Genomic DNA, 20,928 nt, shown 5'->3' with positions numbered 1-20,928 from the left:
AATTAATATCGGGTTTAAATAGCCTGCTGGGAGGCTGGTAACAGGCGGTGCGGGCCCAGCTGTCAATCCCAGATTAGTGAGTGCCCGGGCTAAACTTGCTGCTGCTGCTAACGACCCCGAAAGCAATACCCTGCGTGGGGGGTGCATGTGCCCAGTGTGTCAGCCCTGCTTTGGGGCTTTGCTGGTGCTGCCCCGGTGCCAGCTGAGCCCGGGTGGGTGTTGGGAGAAGGACCTGCAGCGCGTGGGGCAGCCCTGATGGCTTTGGGTACTTTCCAGAGCACCACAACGATAAAATTTACCCAAAAAGTGCTGGGTCTGGCTGCAGCACCTGGGAAGGGAATTTGGCACGTTGTGGTTTACATCTTTGGTTTTGTTCTGTGGGTGGCTGAAGGAGAGGGGTTCCTGCCCCACTCTTTGCATTGTTTGACTTGGGGGAAGTATTTAAATCCCTCCCTGTTCTGGTCTCCTTTTGTGGGCGGGGAGACAATGGTTTCCTCTCTTCACAAGCAGGTTTTTCATAACTTCCCTCTTTAAAAGGCACCATGCAATCAAGTCGTGAACCTCCTCTCCTGAAAGGCTCTGGAGGCCGAAAATTCAGTGCAGAAGAAGGTGCTGCCTTTGGGGAGTCCAACTGCCTCGTCCTTTGCTATCAAAAGCACTGGGGAGGGCAGCAAACCCTGGGCTCCAGGGCTCAGGCCAAGCCCCAGTTGTGGGTGGCTGGGGCGAGCCCCCCACCCGGGGCAGGCTGCCTGCATCACCCCAAGGTGATGCCACAGCCAGGTCGGACACAGTGTGTTTCCAGCGCTCCGGGCTGGGGCATGCGGCTGCCGGGCTGCGCAGCCCCTTTCCCTGTGGGGCCGCACCGCCCACGCAGGTTGTCTGGCACCCCACAGGTGCTCCGGGGCTGGCTGGGGGGTTCGGGCCTCTCTCGTGTGGATGGTGGAAAAAGGGCTGAATTCATGCTGCTGCCGTTGGGCAAGAGCCAGTGTCTCGGTCATGAACCCCGAAAGCTGAGGGACGTGCTGGTGACTGGGGGGGTGCACGCTGGTGTGTGTGGGATGTGCTCGGCTTCCTGGGGGATGGACGGCTCGGCCCGCATCCCACCAGTGCGTGGGTGCAACCCTGCCCACGGGGGGGATTTCGGGGACCCCTTCCTGGGGGGTGGGTGGCTGCCGCTGTCTCCCCCTCCCCGAGCAAACCCAGCATGGGGGCACCGGGACAGGTGCCCGCCCGACCACGGCTACCCCAAAACAGCTCCCTTGGGGGGGGTGGGGGTCCTGGGGGTGCAGCCGAAGCCGGTTGTGAGCTCCATCCTCCCCGCACAAAGTTCCTGTGCTTTGGCAGCGCCGGTGCCCGCTCCGCGCCGGGCTCGGGAGGAAAAGGGCGCTTGTGCTGCGCTGCCGGGGGGCGGCTCCCCCCGCTCCCCCTCCCACCCATTTCCATGCTCAACCCCGGCACCTCCGCCTGCTTTTTTCCCCCTCCTTGCTCCGGCTTGGGCCGAGGCGGGGCCGGACCGTGGGCGAGGGGCGAGGGCCCCCCCCCCCCCCACACCCCCCGGGCTGCTAATCGGGGTGCGGGGGCTGAGCGGGGGCTGCGGGCGAGCCCGCCCCGCCCCGCACCCGGCCGGGCGAGCGGGAGGCACCAGCAGCGCCGAGGCGACGCAGCCGGATCCAAAAATGCTTCTAGGTGGGTGAAATGCAACTTTCCCTCCCCCGGGGGAGCGGCCGGCCGGAGGCTGCGCAGCCCCATCCCTCCCCATCGCGCCCCGTTGCCCCCCATCGCTCCCCATCGCGCCCCGCTCTTCCCAGCCCGCGGGAAAGCCGTTTGCGGAGCTCGCTGGGCGCCGAGGGTGGGTTTGCGGGAGCCCTGCGTTACAGAGACCTTGGCAGCGCGCAGGGCTCTGCCTCCTGGCCGGCGTGGCCATGGGAAGGGGTCCAGCGGCGGCTGGCGGGGGGCAAGGTCCGGGGCGCTCGCCCTGCTGCTGTCCCAGGGATGTTCCTGCCTGCACGGACCCGGTGCGAGCGTTCCTGTAGGCAGCTGGCTTTTGCTGAGTTACCTGAGCTTGAGAAAATTGAAATAAATTGAGGTACGAGTTGTTCTTTAAAGGAAAACGTACATCTAATTGCTTCTTATTTTCTGGGTAGCTCTGCTAAGGTTATGGGGAAGGGGCGTCTTTTGTCCCCTTGAAATTTTGACCACAGACTTAACTCTTGATAGTGAAAACTAGAGGTGGTTATTTACTGCCAGGAAAGAGCTCCAGAAATACGCGGTGCTTGAGGAGTCCGGGCTCGGGAGCAAGGGGCTGGGAGCAGACCCGGTATCAAACACAAATATTGGTTCACCTGTGAGGTCCCATCCTGCTCCTACCAGGGCTTCAGCACGCTAAATTACCCTCATGAGATTTTCTTCTTTCTAAGTAAATCAGGTCGTTACCGTTCCCTGTTGCCATCCTGCCTGAAAACCCATTTAAGGAGCTGTTCTTTTTATTTGCATCAGCTAAGCCGTGTACCGTACTCCCACAAAATGGTCCCTCCCAGCCCAGGCACACATGCAGCCTGGTTCTTCGGCTCACAGCCTGCTAATCCTAATTACTTACGGGATTCAAACTGAGTTTGACTCACTGCATCTTATTGATTTTTCCCAGGGCTGCAAAAAGAGGAAGAAAAAGGTCGTGCGCTGACACGGCTTTATTTTGCCCTTGCTCTTCGTTTGGGGGTCAGCTCCGACTCGTGTTTCTGCTTCGCCCGTGATGCAAATGTTTGATGCTCTTTTTTGTGTGAAATGAGGCTGGGGGAGAGCGACCGGATCGCCTTTGAAGGAAAGGCAGGGAAGAGCTGGGTGGGTGGTGGTGGTGCTTTGCCGCTCGCCTCGGCTGTCTCGGGCTCGTGGAGTGGAGCTGCAGCAGCAAATGGAGCGTAACACTGCGCTCGGACCCGTCTCATGCACACATTCAGGGCTGGTAATTTCGGTGCTTTTGTTATTATTGGCGTTAACTTTCTGGCAGGGCCGCTGCGGCAGGAGCGTTGCCCCCGGTACGCTGCACTGGGCGGCCGCGGGGGTCCGGCGGGTCCCTGCGGGCTGTGGGGCAGTTCTCCTCCACACATGTACGCACGCGTGTGGTGCGCACATATGTGTGAGCGTGTGCGTGTCTACACATGCTCCGTCGCATGTAGAATCGCAGGCGCGTGCTTGTTGGTGCCTGTGGCTGTAGGGGAGCAGCCAGGCCGGGGAACCGCGGAGGTTTTAGAGCCGGCACATCCGACAGGGCTCCTCTGGGGTGCTCGCGTTGTTGTAACGGCACCCTTGCCCGTGCGCTGTCTCCAATGAATCACTTCAATTTTTCTAATAGTTTGAAACACAATCTTTTCTCCGTGAGCCATCTTCCCACCCCCAAGCTTGCTTTTTTAGCCTTGTGGTCTCAAATACGTAGGAAATGTTGTAAAGCCACTAAAGCTTCAATTTTGAGCCTGTGCTGGTGGGGGCTTGCTGGCAATCTGCGTGCCGGGGCTGGAGCAGACGCGGGATCGTGGTGCTCTGGGTAGAGAAACGCGGTGGTTTCAAGGCGCTTGTGCGGTGGCTGCTTCCTGCGAGCGTTAAACATCCTCCCCCTGCCATGTTTTAAACACCTCTTTAAAAAGTGGGAACTCGGAGTCACCCGGCTTTGCTCCGTGCGGCAGCGCAGGGTGGGACCACGCGTGGGTCCTGACGCCGCTCCGGGTTTGCTGTTGGTAGTTGGATGCTTAACGAGGCTTCCTGTCCCCGCCGTCGTCGTTGGGGTTAACGAGAGGGGAGCCGAGCTGCGCACGTTTCTGTGTCGTCCCCCCCCAAACACTGGCTTTTGGGGCTCCCTCATCGGATGGTGGGCCTTGAGCGTTCCTTAAGGTTATTTGGGGTGACTTTCCCTGTGAATGCAGCAGTTGTTTTCATTGCCAGGGGCTTGCTCTGAGAAATGTCCTGGGGAAAACATCTGTCCCCTGGTTTCAACCATGAGCGACACCCGGGGGGGGGGGGCACTGGGTGCTCTGAGCTCCTCCAAGCCTCCCCTTCGGAGTATTTTTAGACCAAACTGTCATCTAATCTTGACCTCCAGTATGATGTGGGCTAGAAAATATCACTGCATTTCTAGCATCAAGCTGAGGGTATAACTCACAGATTTTATTTTTTTTTTTTTTTTTAAGGCCGTTTTTAAGTCCGCCTCACCTTGCTGGAGCAACGGGTTTCTAACAGGTATTTTGAGCAAATGTGAACTTTTTTGAAGTTTCTGCAGTGGTGATGCTCCCAGCTGGCTGCTGGCGGCTGCGCTGCCGGCACCGGTGCTTTGATGGTCCATTCCAGCACCCGCCTGATGTCCCTAAGCTTGTAATGACTGCAGGATCTGAGTATTTAACAGATTGCTTTTTTTGCCTTTTCTGAGCGGGATGTTAGAACGAGTAGGCTGGCTGTTCCCACTCTTCTCCGAAGTGATTATATTAGCACGGCCTGGGTAGGAGTGGCGGAAATTACAATGAAATACTAGCAGTAGGAAATAAAAATCTAATTAAAAAATAATGACAGATGTGTGTCTGCTTACAAACACTGAGTATGACCAGCCTGGCCCCAGGGCAGCCGTGGTGGGGAGTTATGCACTTATTTCTGCAGCTGTCAGCGCAAACATGATGGGCACCGTGCTCGGGGCTCTCAGAAAACAATGTTGTGAGCAGAAAGCAGGTGGAGAGGCAAAGGGCTTTGACCTTTATAAAGCTTAGAGGGGGGGAATATGTAAATGGACCAGGGTTTGAACATTCTCTCAGCCCCCTGGGACTTGTGCCCCTGAAGTCTGAGTGGACCCCCTGCAAATGGGGTGATTCCCCTTTAGCCCCCCCAAGCAAAGCTGGGAGGGACTGGCTGAAGCCCACGTGGTTTTGCTGCTGGGGGGGGCATCGGGGACAGCCGTGGCACCGTCGCGTGCTGCGGTTTGGGTGGTTTTGGCCTCACTGCATGCACCACTCTGGCACGTCTGGGATGGTACTGCTGAGAGGGGACGGCCACTGGCCCAGAGCCTGGCTCTGCCACCGACCTGCCGGGTGGCCCTGGCCATGTCACTTACCCTCTCTGAGCCTGTCTGTCTTCTCATGGCTCTTCTCTGCTCCCCAGGAGCTCTGTGCCCCAAGGAAGGGCCAGCCCAGCCTCGGCTGTGCGAGGGAGGCACCTGCCTTCAGGTACTTCAATAATAGAAATCATTAATTTTCACTGCTAATGGAGGAAACGCTGCACTGTGAAAAATGTGCGTTGGCTCAGAGGCAATTGAAAAGGCTGGTAGAGACGGGAGCCCCTTAATTTGTTCCAAATTGGTTATTTCACTGGAATGGTGAGAAAGCATCAATTCAAGTATCATTTTCCCTTTTCATTTCTGTCAGTCGCTCCCTGGCCATAATGAATTGGACTTGGCTGTAATTTTTATGATTTAAATGATGCCCAGAATAAAGGCTGAACTAATCTGGGGCTCTGGTCTCCCCTGCCCCGAGCTCTCTGTCTTTCAGAAGACCCTGACCTCTCCCCCACCACTGCAGAGAAGGCGGCAATGGTGGGGAGGGGCAGGCAGGGCTTTGGGGAGCAGAGCCCTGATCAGTGTTAAGTGCTTGCTGCCTCCTTTCTTCTGCTGTCCTGAGTTAGGATTAGCCCAGCTCCTTGCTGAGCTCCTCGGTACCCGTTACGGGGGTCTGCGAGGTCTTGGCTGGGCTGCGCCAGCCCCAGCTGCAATGCGGGGGATGCTGAGCTGGTTGGGGCTCTGCAAAGGGGGCCGTTGCTAAATGCTGATTTTTTCAGATCATTGGCTGATGGGATGGGGAGAGTTGAGAATTAAAATCCAAAGGGAGGTGGGCTTGATGCTCGTGGGCTTGGGGAGGAAAAGGGGCTTGATAGAGCAAGACCTGCATCCAATTTTGCTCCTCAGAAATCATTTATTATATCAGCTGTGCAGGGTTGCTGCTCCCTGCAGCTCCTGGGGTGCTGAATGTAGCCCAGCTGCTTTTCAAGGACTGGGTGCATCAACTGGGAGGGAGCCCAGGGTAGGAGATTACCTTGTCTCTGCTTCTGTTCTTGCTCTTCAACAAAAAGGGCTTTGGTCATCTTGGCTGCTGCATCTCAGGGAGTAAACTGGTCCTGTCTCTGGTCGGAGGCGTGTTAGCCCAAAGCCAGGGTCGCTGGTGGGGAAGGGATGAGCACTGCCCCCCCCCCCCCCCCCCCCAACAAATAATCCTGTTTGTGGCCATGCCCGGGAGTTTGCAGGGATGTCATCCGAGTTTATTTCAAGGCTTGTTCCCTGCCAGCTCAAGTCACGCAGCAAAGGCTGTGACAAGGCTGTGCAGGGGAAGGAGGTGTGAGGCAGCATCCTGCAAGCTGGTAGAGGCTGGGGGGGGTGCAAGGGGTCCCCGTGTCAGCAGCTCAGGGGGTTTCCTCCTCTAGCAGCACCCCATGGTCCCCTCTCTGTGGCCCACTGCCCACTCAGGCCCCTCTGCAAAGACCTGAGCTGCCCAAGCCAGAGCCCCTGTGACCGCAGTCGTGCTGGAAGGGCCCCCCCGGCAGATGGGGAACAATCCCCCAGGCACTCTGGAGATGTGCAAGAGAACTGGGACACAGCAAGGAAATATTGGGGTCCCCCAGCATGTGCCCTGTCCCCTTCCCTGAGCCCACCCACTCCTCCCTGTGACCCTCTGGTCTCTTTGCAGCGATGCTGCTGAACAGCGGATCCCACAGGAGGAGCCAGCCCTGCTTGTCCGGGCAGCAGCCCCGGGGGGGGATTGCAGAAGTATTTTTAATTTGTCTGAGCTGACACGGTGTTGAGTGCTGTCTCTCTCGCAGAGGGACGGCTCTCTCCTACACAAGACAGCGGCTCCTCGCAGCCTGCCTTCCTCCGCTGTGCACAGCAGAGATTAAATCGAACTGTCACCACCTTCGGGTGCGAGGGATGCTGCGGCGGCGGGCAATGCCCGGCGGTGGGGCTGGGGCGGCTCCGTGCCTGCCCCTCCTGCTCCCGGCCCCCGGTTCATTTTGGGACCCATCACAGATGAGGCTTTGGGTGCAGAAGGGGCAGTGAGCACCTGCGGGGCAATGTGTGCCTTCCCTCCCCACAAAATCTGCCCTGTGCAGCGTCAGTACTGCAGCCCTCCTCGGGCAGCGGGCTGGGGGCTTTCCTACCCCATCCCACGCGATGGGCAGGGGAAGGGGGCGGCTGGGGGAGCCAGGCACCGCAGGGTGGGCAGGAGCACCGGTGGGCTGCGAGGGGATGGGGGTCTCCCAGCTTAGCAGCTTCGGGGGCACCAGCAACTCCTCTTCCCCGCTGGAAAAGCGTGAGTCATTCCCCAGGGACTGAGAGACTGGCTCAGAGCACAGAAGGAAAACAGAATCTCATAAATATGTTTGGACTTGGGGATTTAATATCTTTTGGGGTAATATGGCTGGGTTTTCAGTCTTTTCTGTTCAGCTTCTTGTAGGCGCAATGAAAAGCCTGTGGGGAAGGCCAGCCCCCAGACGTGGGGCTGAAGTGCTGGCAGGGGGTGCCGGGGTTTGGCCCCTCAGCATCCCCGGCGGGAGCCGCGTGTCTCGGGTTTGGTTCAGCCACCGAAGGCGTGGGGCCAAAATGGAAACTGTGGCTCATCAGGCAGCGGCCGCCCTCATGCCATGCTGATGATAAATGTGCTTGTGCAGACAGGGCACCTGCCCGCAGAGCTCTCTAGGCATGTCGCAGGGGAGAAAAATAGCAATGATCGAATCAAACCAAGACTGCTGCTGCATAGGAGTAAATAGAAATATTTCCATTTCGGTTCCTTTAGGAAGGATGTCTGACATCCTGCAGGGACGCAAGGGCAGGCGTGCTCGCGAGGGTCAGGGACATACTGCAAACGCTGCCCAAAATCCACGTTAAAGCTGGAGGTTTCCAACAGAAATGTGAATTTATGGAGAAAAGAAAAAAATTAAAAGGCTGTTTCACATGAGGGGTTTCAGCTGTTCCCGTAGCCTCTCTGCCACAGGACCACAGGCAGAGGCATTCAGGGCAGGAGAGACCAGCAGGTCCAGCCTTGCTGCCCCCCGGTGCGAAGCCGGCAGAGCCCCCCCGTGTAGTCTGGAGCCCATGGGGTTTGCCCAGCACACCCTGGTTTCCCAGCCCTCTCCCTGGGCTTGGTGTGCCTCGGCAGGCACCCGGGGTCTCTGCTCAGCCCCTGGCAGGTGCCTACGTGTTTGTCCTCATCCCTCCCGTGCTCCTGCGAGGCTGCCAGGGTTTGGTGTTAACATGGGCGCTGACGGGCTGGAGCCACTCCTGGTGGGGCTGGACCCCTCGGGAGCTGGATGTGCTTTGCAAAAGGGCAAAATAATTATGGTCGTCCCCCCCCGGGTAGGTAGCTTTCATCTTCCCCAGCTGACGCCTGTCTCCCTGCCCGGGTCTGGGGCAGGGTCTCCTCGCTGCCCCATGTGCCGGGGGCTCTGCAGCCGTGGTTTGCCCGTCAGTGAAACGCTCCGTGGAGCCGCCGACCCTGCCCCATCTCCTTGGTTTTCTGGCCGAGCTCAGAGAGCAGCCCGGGCCCCGCTGCGAGGCCGCGTGTGCCACAGTCGGTTGGCCCAGCGGGGTTTTGGTGTCCTGCCTGGTCCCCATTGCTGCTTTTCTTGGGTGGTTTTGTTTCCCCACTGCAGATTTTTCCTGCCTGGCTCCCTTCGGCTTGTGATAATTATAAGTGACTGTGTTTGTATCTGGTGCTGGTGAAAGCGGAGGGGAGGTGGGCAGTGAGTGCTTTTGCAAAATTCACCTGTTTTCCAGGACTTTGTGGGGGCTCCTTGGCGCTCCCGTGTCCCTCTGCTCCGGGTCTGGGTGCCTCTCGGTGCTGGGGCATGAGCAGCTGGGGGGTCAGACCGGGCTGCTCCCTTTGGGAACAGGGAGGGAAAAGCAAGCATGTTTCCCGGCTGGAGTCCCCCGGCCCTGCCGGTGGGTCCCGGTGCAGGGGCTTAGCGGGACTCAGGTGCTGCCGGGGCCGTGGGAAACGGGGTCTGCCCCAGCCCACGGCGCCGCCTGCTGCTGCCACCCCAGGGCCGCTGACCTTTGCAATCCTGCTGCAGATGCTGCAGACCGGGGGATGTGGCAGCCTCCTGCCTGAAAACTGATTAAAAAGGCTAAGTCCTCTTTTCTTGCCTGCATTAGCACAAGAATAAATAGTGCATATTTTCACGCCTGGGAGCCCCGTCTCTGGTTTCACCCAGCTCCTGTTAGCATTAACCCTGGGCCAAGGTGGCCAGGCAGGAATGTCCCGAGAGCAGGAAGAGCCTCTTGCCCCAGGACATGTTGAGGAACCTAAAGAGAGGAATTCACTCGGGGGCCGCGGTCCCCTTGCTGGTGTGGAGCCAGCCGGAGCCAGGTACAATGCAGCCCCTAATCCAGGCACATACCGTGGGGCCGCAGCCCCTGGCTGTGCGCTGGGAGCAGGGGGAGTCGGGCAGCGAGCATCCTCCAGCGCCCCGGCACCGTGTCTGCGCTGGGGGGTGGGGAGGGGGGTTCCGATCGGAGGCGTCTGTGGGACATCGGTGCTCTTTGGGATTTTAGTGTCCTCGGGAGCCTTGTTTGGGGGACAGCAAAAGTGGCATAAAGTCCTATTTTTGGAAGAAGTTGGGGGGCTCTAAATGTCACCTGCATTTAGTGCTAAAAGAAGGGGGTTTTGGCATGAGCGGAGCCCCCGTGCTTGTTAGGGAGCCCCAGCACCGAGGGGTTGGGTGCCAGGCGTGGGTGCCAGTCCTGCAGCTGTGGACCAGGAGCGCAGTTAAACGGAGCTTGAGCGGGAGCGTGGTCCGAGTCCCCCCTGCAGTGTTCGCTGAGGGGCTCGGACCTGGGCTTTGCAGAAGCTCAGTGCCTGTGGGCAGGGCCGGAGAGCTGCTTTGCCCACAGCTGCCCACCCGCGGGGCGCTCGGGTCCTGGCTCTGCCTAAGCCCGGGGACACCCGTCCTGCCTGGACGCAAATGCTTTTGCAGCTCGTCCTGCTGCACGTGCTCAGCCCTCGGCCCAGAGACCCACGGCGGGCACCCGATGCCCATCGCCTTTGCCCTCCGCGCAGCTTGGGGGAAGGTTTCCCGGCAGGGGAGCACGCAGCGTGCACGGGGCGCAGCTCCACCTGCTCCCCTTCCCCAGCGGCTGGAGCCCATCGCCCAGCCACCGTGTCCACCATCCCCACGGTCCCTGTGGCCGGACCACGGCCACCGCCACGCGGCCTTCCCCATTCCCGGCCACCGCTAGTGGCCACTACCGCTGTTGGCTGCCGGGAGCATCGGCGGAGCCAGACAGTCCTCGCAGCAAGATGGCTGCTCCCATGCTCCCATGAGCACGGGGTGCAGCCGCAGGCTTTGTTCCCGCAGCCGCCGCGCTCGGGGCCGCGGCGGTGCCGGTGGGGTGCCCGCCCCCATGAGCTGAGCGGGGCTGCCGGGGTGGGGGGTGCGCTGCTGCTCCCTGCCTCCCCGACAGCTTTTTTAATTTTTTTTTTTTTTGTGGCTTTGCATTGTTTGGCTGGGTTTGGTTTTTTTAATTAGATTTTTTTTTTCCTATTTAAAAATCAATCTGGGAAGTTTGCAAGCCCCCTCACCCCAAAGCTTATGGCAGCCTTTAAATGGTACGTATGTAGGGGGAGGGCGGGCGTGTGGGTCGGGCACGCAGGGCTGGGTGCTGGGGGTCGCGTGCTGCTCTGCTCACCCTCACCTGGGTGGGCGTTAGGTGACCGGCAGGCAGGGCTGACGCACCTGGGTGTGAGGATCGAAGCAGCGGCTCATTCTCTTGCAAGCAAATCCTGCCCAAACTTCCCCACAGACAGTGCTCGTGCCCCGGCTGGGGGGAGCAGCAGGCTGGTGGGGGCACAGTAGTGTCACCCCCCTCCCGAGCCGCCTCCCCCTACACGCTGCTGGGTCCCTGAGGAAACTGAGCGCTGCTTTTTCCCATGGCCAGCAGCGCTGGGAGCGATGTGCGCAGCGAGGGGTGCCCAGGGCTGGTGCCGGTGCATGGCAGGCGCTGCGGGCAGCGCAGGACACAGCGCTGTGGCGCTCTGCTCCATCCCCAGCTCCCCCAGCCCCCGCAGCCCCGTGCGCCCCAGGCACTAATTGCTGCCTTTTTATTCTTTTTTTCCCCCTCTTTTCTCTTCCCAAGGTAGTGGTTTTTGCTGGAGCGAGTGCTGGGGACTGGGTGTAGGTGGGGATGGGTTTGGGTGTGAATGGGGTTGGTGACAGGGAGGGAACAGAGGAAAGCACCCCCCAGGACCGTGCACCATCTCGGTTGCAGCCGGAGTGCACCGAGCTCGATGCCTGCCTGGCACAGGGAGGGGGGGCGGTGGGTCCGGGGCAGGCTGGGCACATGAGCCATGAGCGAGGCTGTCAAAGGCAGCAGAGCTGTCGCTGCAAGCGCAGGCACCTCCTCCCACATCGGGGGTGAGCCCGGAGCCTTGCAGGGGCACCGGGGCAACCGCAGCCCTGGCAGAGCCTGCGTCCCTGGGGAATGTCTGACGGGTGCTGGCAACTGCAGAGGAAACATTCAGCAAGACGGGTCTGGGCTTTGACTCCCACGTGGCAAGTCCATCACAATTTCTTAATTAATGTGCTTCTGAGGAGATGCTGCTCTGGGCGGCGCTGGGCGGCTCTTGGACCGGCCTGAGGAAGCCGCTGCAGTTTTGTTGGGACCCCCAGCTGTGGGAATCACTCCCTGGGTGCTCTTGGCTGCACCGTGCCGAGGTGTGGAACTAGGCAGGAGCCCTGGCTCTGGGAAGCAAACCAGACCACGTTAAATAGGCTAAAAGAAAGGTGCAGAGGGAATCCGCACGCCCGTTGCAAGCCTTGAAAGCTTTGCGCTCCCTGTGGGCAGGAAGAAAACTCCCAGCAGGGCCATGTCCTGGGGTTTCTCTCTGCTTCCTTGGAAGCATTTAATGCTGACTGTGGTTAGAGCTGAGTTTTGGACTAGCAAAGACCTACTCTGACCTGGGCTGGCTGCTGTGGTCCTTCTGTCCCTGTCCCCCTGCCCTCGCGGGGCTGGCTTGCAGCTCCCAGTTTGCTGGAAGAGCGCAGGGTGAGAGCTCCCAGGTGCTGGAAGCAGAAGGGTAACGCTCCGAAGACGCACACATGCCCGCTGAGCCGGGGCTGTGACGTGCCTGGACGGCAGCAGTGGGAAACACGGGCTCCGAGGGTCCGCACCGTGCCGAGGCTCCCCACTGCACAGGGCGAGGTGCGCGGTGCCTGCCTGGCATGTGGGCTGTGGCCAGGCTTGGAGATGCCGGTGCTGCCTGCTATTCTGCCAGCTCCTGCCGGGGGGCTGGCGTGTTTTCTGTCTGGACAGAGAGGGGGTTTCCTCGCCTCCGATGCCTTTTTACCAGGTTACTCTGGTTTCCGTGATGGAGGAGCAAAGCGGGAGCGCTGCTCCCATCCGGCGTGGCAGGAGGCTTTGGTATGTCCGCCCTCCGTTGGGAGGAGAAGGGGAAGGGTCCCTGAAAAGCCAGATGCAGCAAGAAAAAGACCATGGCTTGGTGCTGGACCTGGAGGGACCAGCAAGGTGGCGAGTGAGGATGGGTGGCTGTTCCTGGGCACCCCAGGGAAAGCGCAGGGGCTGAGGATGCTCACCCCTTCCCCTCCCGCTGTCAGTAAAGGACGGTCCTCAGCCCTGGGGAGGGTGGCCGGCGAAGGGAGGCCTGCAGCCGTGGTGCCGGCTGGCCATGGTGCCAGGCAGCTCCACCGCCACCCAGCCAGCATCGCCCAGGGCACCCTGAGGGGAGCTCCTGCTCTGCGAGAGTGGGTGTTGGCGGCTCTGGGAGTCGGGGTGCTGCTCTAATGCCTGAATCATGAGGCTTCCCACTTCTTCCTGAGTGCTGTGGTAACGTCTCTGCTGCCTGGGGCTTTGTCGTTTAGAAAAACCCCAAGTTCCTTGTGGGTTTCTCAGCAAGTCACACTGACAGTATTCCCTGGCTTGTGCTGCTGCTGAATGTGCATTTACTTTCCTTTTTCCTCTGCATTTCGGTTTCCCCCTCTTCCTCACCCTGCTCTGGGTTCCCCCTCCTCCTCCCACTGCCTTTATCAAGGCTCAGTTTGGTTTTTCGATCCAGTTTGTGGAAGAAGTCGAGGGGCAGACTGAGTCAGGCTTAAGTACAGGGAGGGAGTTCAGTGGATGCTTAAATACTTCAGCTAAGTGGTTTAAATATATGTATGTGTAAGTGCTTTGCAGCCTCAGGCTCCAGTAGATGCTCAGGAGCGCTGGCTGGAGGGGGTCCTGTGCATCAGCCACCCCTGGGGAGGGATGCCTGGCTGCGGCGCTGATGCGGAGCGCGGCCTGGCTGCTGCGGGACACGGCGTGGCTTTGGCAGCTTCCTGGGATAGAGGCAAGCAGGGGAGGAATGAAAACACGCACGCGTGCACGCGAGCACGTGTTTCTGAGCTGGACCTTGTCACCCTCGTTCAGCTCTGGGTCTTTGGCACTTGCCGCCAGCAGCGGGTGCTGCTCCTCGTGGGGCTGAACGCTTGTTTTAGGGCATTTGGTTCAATGCTGGTTCCATACCTTCCCAGCACCAGCTGCAGCATGGAGGTCTGGTCTGATGGGGAGCGTGTTTGGGTGTCTCTGTGATCACAAGAAGGACCGTGCGTGTGTGTCGGTCCCACCGCTGACAGCAAGAGCTGCCGGTGACGCCAGCGAGGCACCCGGTGGGATCCCCCCGCGTGGTGCCGGGGCTGCGGCACAGCCCTGCCCGCCCTGAGCGCTGCCACGGTGCCGCTGCAGCTCTTCGTTAGCCGCCGAGAATAAACGACGAGCACAAGCTGAGGTTGGCAGGGCCCTAATCCCTTTCCCTTGTGTCTCTTTCATCTCCAGTCGGACCAGGAGAGTTGTAATAGACCTTCTTACTAAATTAAATGTAGAGGCTGCTCCTCCAAGGCACGTTTCAATTCAACCGTAGTGTTTGATTTCCCAGCCAGAGCAATATGGTGCCTCCAGGGAAAAAGCCAGCTGGGGAAACTTCCAATTCCAATAAAAAGTGTAAGCGCTATTTCAATGAGCACTGGAAGGAAGAATTTACCTGGCTGGAGTTTGACTATGAGAGAAAACTCATGTTTTGCGTAGAGTGTCGGCAGGCGCTGGTGAAGAACAAGCACGGTAAAGCAGAGAACGCCTTTACCGTGGGCACGGACAACTTCCAGCGCCATGCCCTGCTGCGGCACGTCACCTCCGGCGCGCACCGCCAGGCGCTGGCGGTGAACCGGGAGCAGCTGGCTTTCGAGACCCGTGTCCACGGCCACCCAGAGCTGCGTTCGGTCATCAAGGTGGAGGTGAACCCGGCGAAGGTGGCCGTTCTCACCACCGTCTACTGGATGGCGAAGGAGGATGTCCCAGACGAGAAGTGCTCCTCCCTGCTCGACTTCCAGAAGTTCAACCTGTGCCAGGCGCTGCTGGCCTCCGAGCACAGCGAGTACTACCACCCCAGCAGCGTCAGGGAGATGCAGGTGTGTATGCCGGGCTGGGGGCTCTGCACCCGTGTTTGACGGCTGCTTCGGGGCCGTGCGGCCACCTGCCTGCACAGCTGCCTGCACCCGCGTTCAGCTGCTGCAGTGGGGGGCTCTGCGCTTCCCAGCGCCCCGTGGAGCGTCGCCCCCATCCCACAGGCCCCAGTGAAACATGGGGAGGGGGGCAAATGTGTGCTCTGCCTCACCAGGGCCAGGGTCGTCCTGGCGGCGAGGATTGCCGGATCCTCCTGGCAGCGTGAGCCCGTGAGGGCCGGAGCTGGGTGCTGCGGTGGGTGGGCAGGGGGCCGGGCAGGGAGCTGGCCCCCCTGGCTCGCAGGCAGGCAGGGGCTGGGGCTGCTGGCTCTCAGAGCATTGGCAGCCTCTGCGTCAGCGTTTGCTGATGGGCAGCCCTCCGCCCCCATCCTTGGTCAGGCAAATGCTCCCCGTGGGACCAGGGCATGTCCGCAATGTGCTTGGGACCACCAGCTCGGTCCACGCTACCAGGCTGCTCCGGGGCGTGCCCTGGTCCCACGGGGGAGCTGGTGGAGCCGGGTGATGCTCCAGTCTTCTAGGATTTTCAAAGGGTTGTCAGGCATTGGAACAGGCTGCCCAGGGAGGTGGTGGAGTCTCTGTCCCTGGAGGTATTTAAAAAATGGGTAGACGTGGTGCTTGAGGCTATGGTTCAGTGGTGGGCTTGGCAGTGATAGGTTAGCAGTTGGACTCGATGATCTTAAGGGTCTTTTCCAACCTTAACAATTCTATGATTTTCAGTGGAGACTGGAAGTTCCTCCACATTAAACATGAACGTGGCACGTTGTTGGTGTCATTCCCTGATTTGACAAACCAGGAGAAGGCGATGGGTGCCATCGAGGGAGCCTCGGGCTCGTGGTTACGCGTGTGCTTCCAGACACGCAGGGAGACCGGAGGCACCCTCTCCCATCTCAGCTTGCCAGGCTGCTCGAGGGATAAAAGCTCAGGAGTTCAATTAGCACACGAGCACTGTGGGTTTTTCCTCTTCTGCTGAGTGATCAGAAAGATCAAGTAGCCAGAGAGTTTAGAAAGGATTTTCTTAATTTTACAAATGCTTCATGCCTGTTAAAATCAAATTAATTTTTTAGTGAGTCTTGGCTGTTTGCCAGGCTTTTCAGATCTCTAAAGAGCCTTATTTTGCTGCAGATAGACTAAACCTACTAATTAGATTTCTCAGCCTGAAGTGCTACTTAGTGTGTTCACACACACCAAGGAGGTCTTCCCTTCAAACCGGGGTGTTTACCTGAAACGGGGAGAACAGAGTAAAGAAAGAAGAGATGCCGGGAAGTTTTGCTGCTGCTCCTCCCCACGCTGGGCTTGTAAAGCACAGAAGCAATTGCTGAAGTTTGAACGAGGCAGCAGATTTTTGGCATCTTGCCTCACTCCTGGCACGGGCAGGGTCTCAGGAGTCTGGGGGGGGACGACACACACAGCGGCTCAGGGCTGCCTGGCAGTGTTCGGTCCTGACGAAGGCAGGGGCTCTCCAACCCCCGGCTCAGGGCAGGGACCCTGGAGCTCTCTGCAGCCTCACCTGGTGTTTGGGCTGCCGGCCAGGAGCAGGAGGAGATGCTGTATTAGCAAAAAAGAAAGCGATTTCCAGCTTGTGTATGTGCTCGTATATACAACTTGCTTAAGCGCTTCTCTCTGACTCGGGACCTTGCGCCGCTTTCGGGGAGATCCGAGGGTGGGAGCCTTGCAGCTTGCTTCGCGCCGGGCGCTGTGCATCTCCCGTGTGCTTCTGAAGTTCATTTGTGTTTCTCTCTCCCTCCCCACCCGCCCTGCGCATCCCCTTTAACTGGCTCAGGCAGCGATCGCCAAAGTCCTGCACAACGAGGACAGGCACAGGATAAAAGCCTCACCGTTTGTTGGGCTGGTGGTGGATGAGACGGTGGACGTCCTGGAGCACCGCAGCCTCGCCATGTTCACCACCACCGTCTCCCCCTGCAACGGGCAGACCTCCGCCGCCTTCCTGGGGAGCTTCGAGCTGCCCGCTGGGGAGGCCTCCACGGTGACGGGCAAGGTGGGCGAGGTGATGCGCTCCTTTGGCATCCCCACCATGAAGATCACCTGGCTCAGTGCCGACAGCGCCTCGCTGGTGGCCGAGCGGCTGAGCGGGGTGGGGACCGCGCTGACCTCCCTCTGCCCGCTCCTCATGGAGATGCACTGCCTGTCCCACGGGAGCTCCCTGCTGCCATCTGAGAGCATCGTCAGCATCGAATACCTCCAGAAGTACGAGACCACCGTGGATGCCGTGTACAGGCTTTACTCCAGCTTCAGAGGGGAAAACAACGGCCTGCAGGAGCTGCGGAGTGTCCTGGACCTCTGCCAGATAGACCTCGGGAGCCCCAAAGCCGTCCACTGGACTTCTATTTTCCCAGCCGTGGAAGCTATCGATTCCTCGTGGCCCACGCTGGTGCTGCTGCTGGAGAGTGAGGCGGAGCGGTCGCCCGTGGCCCATGGCCTCTGTGAAGAGCTCAAGAAGTTCCAGTTTGTGGCCTTCACCAAGATCCTCCTGGACGTCCTCCCCATCTTCCAGAAGCTCAGCCGCTTCTTCCAGATTGAGGACTTTGACCTCTCCATCCTTAAGCCTATCGTCTCCGCCACAGCCACCACCCTGCAGGCCCAGAAGAGTGCCAGTGGCCAGAATCTCCAGGAGTTCCTCAACGAGATGAACGAGCACCCACGGGATGACCGGGAGGGCGAGAGCCGCCTCTACTACAAGGGCGTTGAGCTGGCCAACTGCTCCAAGGTGCACCTGAAGCACTTTGAGCGCCTAAAGGAGAGCTACCTGGAGAGCGTGCGGGGCAACCTGCTGGACAGGTTCCCCAGCAGTGTCCTGGAGGCCATCAGCTCCTTCTCGGCCATCTTCAACCCCAAGTGCTACCCGCAGTCTTTGGAGGACATTGGCAGCTATGGGGTGAGCGAGCTGAATTTCCTCCTGCAGGCTTACTCCCGGGTGGTGGTGAGCGAGAGGGCCCTGAGCGACTTCCCCCTCTTCAAGCAGATCGTCTTCAGCCTCAGCCAGCTCTCCTTCAAGGACCTCTGCGTCAAGCTGGTCTACAGCAACTCTGAGATGCATGAGCTCTTCCCGGACTTTGCCATCCTCGCGGCCATCGCCCTGGCCTTGCCGTTGGGTTCGGTCCTCGCTGAGAAGATCAGCCGGGGCCGGGAGCTACTGAAGCGCGGCCGGTTGCGCCGTGCGAAGGACGAGGGGCTCTCTGACTTCATGAAGATCGCCATCGACGGGCCGGCCATCAACGAGTTTGACTTTGCGTTGGCCATCGAGTACTACGAGAGCATGAGGGAGTCCGGCTTCATCATGGCGCAGGTGAAGTGAGCGGTGGCCGGCGAAGGCAGAGCCCTGTGGGCAGGGAGTTGGGTCCTGTGGCAGCCCCCGCGCCGGCTCAGCGCCGCCTTTCCCCATCGCTGGTCACCACCGGGGCCAGGCGGCCGCCGTTGGGTGATGACCTGCTCCATGCTGGGAAGAGGAAAGAGGATCCTTCACGAAGCCATGCCAGTCCCACGACCACCCCTTCCTCATCCCCCAAACATCCACCTGAATGGGCCAGAATTTAAAATCTTGGGGCCACCTGAAATCCCAAATTGTGATGAGGTTTTTTTTCAAGGGTTTGTTCTTTTGTTTTAGGGAGATGGAGGCAAATCTTCTCTTGAGCTCAAGTGTCACGTTGCCTTTGCACAATGATACCCAGCAGCTTTTACTTAATACTCTGCAAAAATATCTGATTTTTGTTGTTTTGGAGCCTCGAGAAGGAATGCAGAAAAGGCAGCGCATCTTTCTAGCTCTGTGGCAAACCCCGAAATGCCTGGAGGTTGGTGTTCCTTGCGCACAGCACAAAATATTTTTAGCAGTGGCATCAAGTTGTGATCATTTCAAAAGCAAGAGGTTTAGAGAATGATGTTGTAATCACTGAGGAAATGGTAACTTTTAAATGCATCATTGTGTATATATGTGTATGTGTATATATATAAAAATATATATATAAATATATATATTAAAAAGGTCTATCTTAATTTTCCTAGTGTTTAAATTACAAAGATATCTAAAAGGACTTTTTTTTTGCAACGACAGAATAAATTATAAGCAGGGGTCCAAAAATAATAAATAACGAATTCCTGGTCTTTTCGAAACGGCATCATGTACCTACGTTCCCTTTGCACTCTGAGCTCTCTGCAGCCTTGCAACTGACGAAAGTGTCTCTTAACGTCTGCTTTTGGGACAAACCTGAGTTGTTCAGCTTGTGTTTTTCCTTTTAAACATTCCCTTTACCCCCAGGCGAGCGAAGCTGTCGGGAGCCTGTGGCGGGCAGGAGCTTGGGCTCCGCCGCCGCCGGGGTCCGGGTGTGCGAGCGCGGCGGCTGAGCCGGGCGGCCGGTGCCACGCAGCACGTCGGGGTGTTCTGGAGCATCTCTGGTTTAACTCGGGGGAATGTTTCCTTCAGTTCTGTTGGGGTGGGGTGAGAAGACCCTTCTGACTGATTTTTATTCTGCAACAAAGCCAGTGCAGCAGCCTGAAGCATCGCGTCAGTTTAATACCAAGCGCCAGGTCCTCCCGCGGGATCCAGCTCCGCTCCTTCCCTGGTAAGTTGGTGCCGTCCTGCAGATGTAGGGCCCGTGTCCGGCAGGATTTGACCCCCATGTCCATAACGCTGATGGTCCCCGCTGGTCCCATGCCGTTGTGTCCGGCTGGGACTTGTGCTGCAGCAATATGGAAGGGCCCTGGGGGGGGCTCGTTCTCGCTGCTCCCCCTCCCCCAGAGCAAGCAGCCACCGCCTGTAGTGGACGAGCCTTCCTCCAACCCAGCCCTGGCGTGCAGAGCCCCTGCAGAGCAGCCTGGATGGCTGGAGGGGCCGCACGGCCCCCGGAGCACTACTCGGCCAGCACTGCTGGGGTCCCCCCGTTCCTCCGAGGGGTGGTTTGCCATTTGTCCGACCCAAAGGGTACCGCGACCCCCGCGTTGGGTGCCTGGAGGTGTCTCGCAGGCTCCCATGGGCACGCTGTGCCCCGCAGGGAAGGCTGGGGTTTCTGTCCTTGGGGCTGGCGGCAGGTGATTGCTGATGGCCCGGAGTCGTGTCCCTCTGGCCGATCTGTACGGTGGAGGTGCTGGTTTGATGGCAAGTGCATTTAGGTGAAGGCTGCTCGCTCACAAGCATCCCCCGGTTTGGGTTTGTGGTTCTCGGCGTGACCTTGCCCTGCAAGCTGGGCTTTGCTGTGGGCTGCTTTCTGTCCAAACCACGCGTGTAGAGGAGGCGGCTGTGGCTGTCGAAAGCTGAAAATAGGAGGATTTAGCAGGGTGGTGCTCACAACACGCACTGCCCTCACGTTCCCAGGGAGGCTCGGAACCAGCGTCGGCGCCAGAGCACGTTGCACGGAGCAGCTCTGCAGCCCCGGGGAGGGGGGCTTGACCTTTCCTTTCCATTTGGGCTCTGCTGGAGCTGGGTGGGATGGAGGGCTGCGCTCGGCCAAGGCTGGTCCCGCTGCGGGGACTGCTGTGGCCACGGAGCAAACCCACCGTGCCTGGGCAGCCACAGCATCGCTGTCTCCAGAGCCAACAGATCTGCTGCTCCGAGGTCCGGGTCAGGTTTGCTGGGTCTGGTTGCTCTGGGAGTCTGAGGCAGGGCAATCTGCTAATTACTGATGATCCTAAAGCCAGAGCTGGAGGCACTGCGGGTGGTCTGGAGGCCGAGCAGTGCTGGGGCTGCTGTGGTCGTCGTCCAGTGTTGTAACTGGGGGTTGCTTCTCTTCTGTGGGAGCCTTTGGCATTGGGGGAAGCGCACACGTGTTTCCCAGAGAGTCTCCTGGAAAAAGCTGGAGCGAATGCAGCTGATGCTTGGCCAGAGACAAAAGCTTTAAAGCCCTGGCTAAGGAATTTGAGACACCACCAAAATTTGCTGAGAACACCTACCAAATGGGACGGAGCCAGACTGCTTCTGTGTGAATAAACAGCTCCCGTCTCCATCTGTCCTGTGCAGACTCTGCACCAGATGCTCTTGCGAGGCAGCCGGCGTCTGTGGAGATGGGTCTTTGGCAGATCTTCATGTCGCTATGAAAACCCACAGCGTTGTCCCTGACGCTTTCAAAGGCGTTTCTTGGAGGTTCACACATATGTAGTGTTAGTGCACAACAGTTGCTCTGATCTGCCTCGCAGGGGACCTGGGAGAAAACCCGCTGCAGACTTGCATGAAGTTGCTGTGTGGAGTAAAGAGGTGGTGGGGACAGGCTGGGGATGGCGGTCAGGCACGGTCCTGGATGGGCTTGGTTGAATGAATGACTGAAACACATCTTTAAATTCCAAGGGATCCCTCTGCGAGATGCGTGCCTGTGGGACAGGAGCCGGGTTGAGCTTCGGAGGGCTGGGGAAGGGGCTGAGCGGCACCGCAGTGGTGATGCCGTGTGATTTGGCATCCTC

The 20,928-nt window shown here is 59.0% G+C and overlaps 2 protein-coding genes across 5 annotated transcripts in view; both read left to right on the top strand.

The window, feature by feature from the left end:
• Positions 1-20,928, top strand: part of ZNF385C (zinc finger protein 385C) — an 86,762-nt gene that overhangs the window by 42,473 nt on the left and 23,361 nt on the right. The window contains exon 1 of one of the 3 annotated variants that reach the window (XM_075116856.1): positions 1,450-1,686. The exons of the other annotated variants lie outside the window; for them this stretch is intronic. Within the exon in view, the coding sequence (XP_074972957.1) occupies positions 1,677-1,686 (10 nt within the window). The 5' untranslated portion in view covers positions 1,450-1,676. Of the gene's footprint in view, positions 1-1,449; positions 1,687-20,928 lie in introns of those variants that run through there. 3 annotated transcript variants of the gene reach the window in all.
• Positions 10,259-18,526, top strand: C23H17orf113 (chromosome 23 C17orf113 homolog). 2 transcript variants are annotated; one of them, XM_075116850.1, is made up of 3 exons: positions 10,259-10,622; positions 13,844-14,472; positions 16,307-18,526. In XM_075116850.1, the coding sequence occupies exons 2-3, from the start codon at positions 13,954-13,956 to the stop codon at positions 17,837-17,839; spliced, it is 2,052 nt and encodes a 683-aa protein (XP_074972951.1). In that variant the 5' UTR covers positions 10,259-10,622; positions 13,844-13,953; the 3' UTR covers positions 17,840-18,526. The 2 variants fall into 2 exon arrangements, with proteins under 2 accessions (XP_074972951.1, XP_074972952.1); XM_075116851.1 differs by lacking the exon at positions 10,259-10,622 and having other exon boundaries at positions 13,315-14,472.

The sequence above is a fragment of the Phalacrocorax aristotelis genome, chromosome 23 (assembly GCF_949628215.1).
Source record: "Phalacrocorax aristotelis chromosome 23, bGulAri2.1, whole genome shotgun sequence".
Taxonomy (NCBI): domain Eukaryota; kingdom Metazoa; phylum Chordata; class Aves; order Suliformes; family Phalacrocoracidae; genus Phalacrocorax; species Phalacrocorax aristotelis.
Note: the sequence above shows the minus strand (reverse complement) of the source record. Positions and strands in the feature narration are given on the sequence as shown.

Excerpts from the sequence above, each read along its gene's own strand:
- C23H17orf113 (XM_075116850.1), top strand. The coding sequence starts at position 13,954 with ATGGTGCCTCCAGGGAAAAAGCCAGCTGGGGAAACTTCCAATTCCAAT. Across the intron at positions 14,473-16,306 it reads GCAGCGTCAGGGAGATGCAG|GCAGCGATCGCCAAAGTCCT; the intron begins GTGTGTATGCCG and ends TAACTGGCTCAG.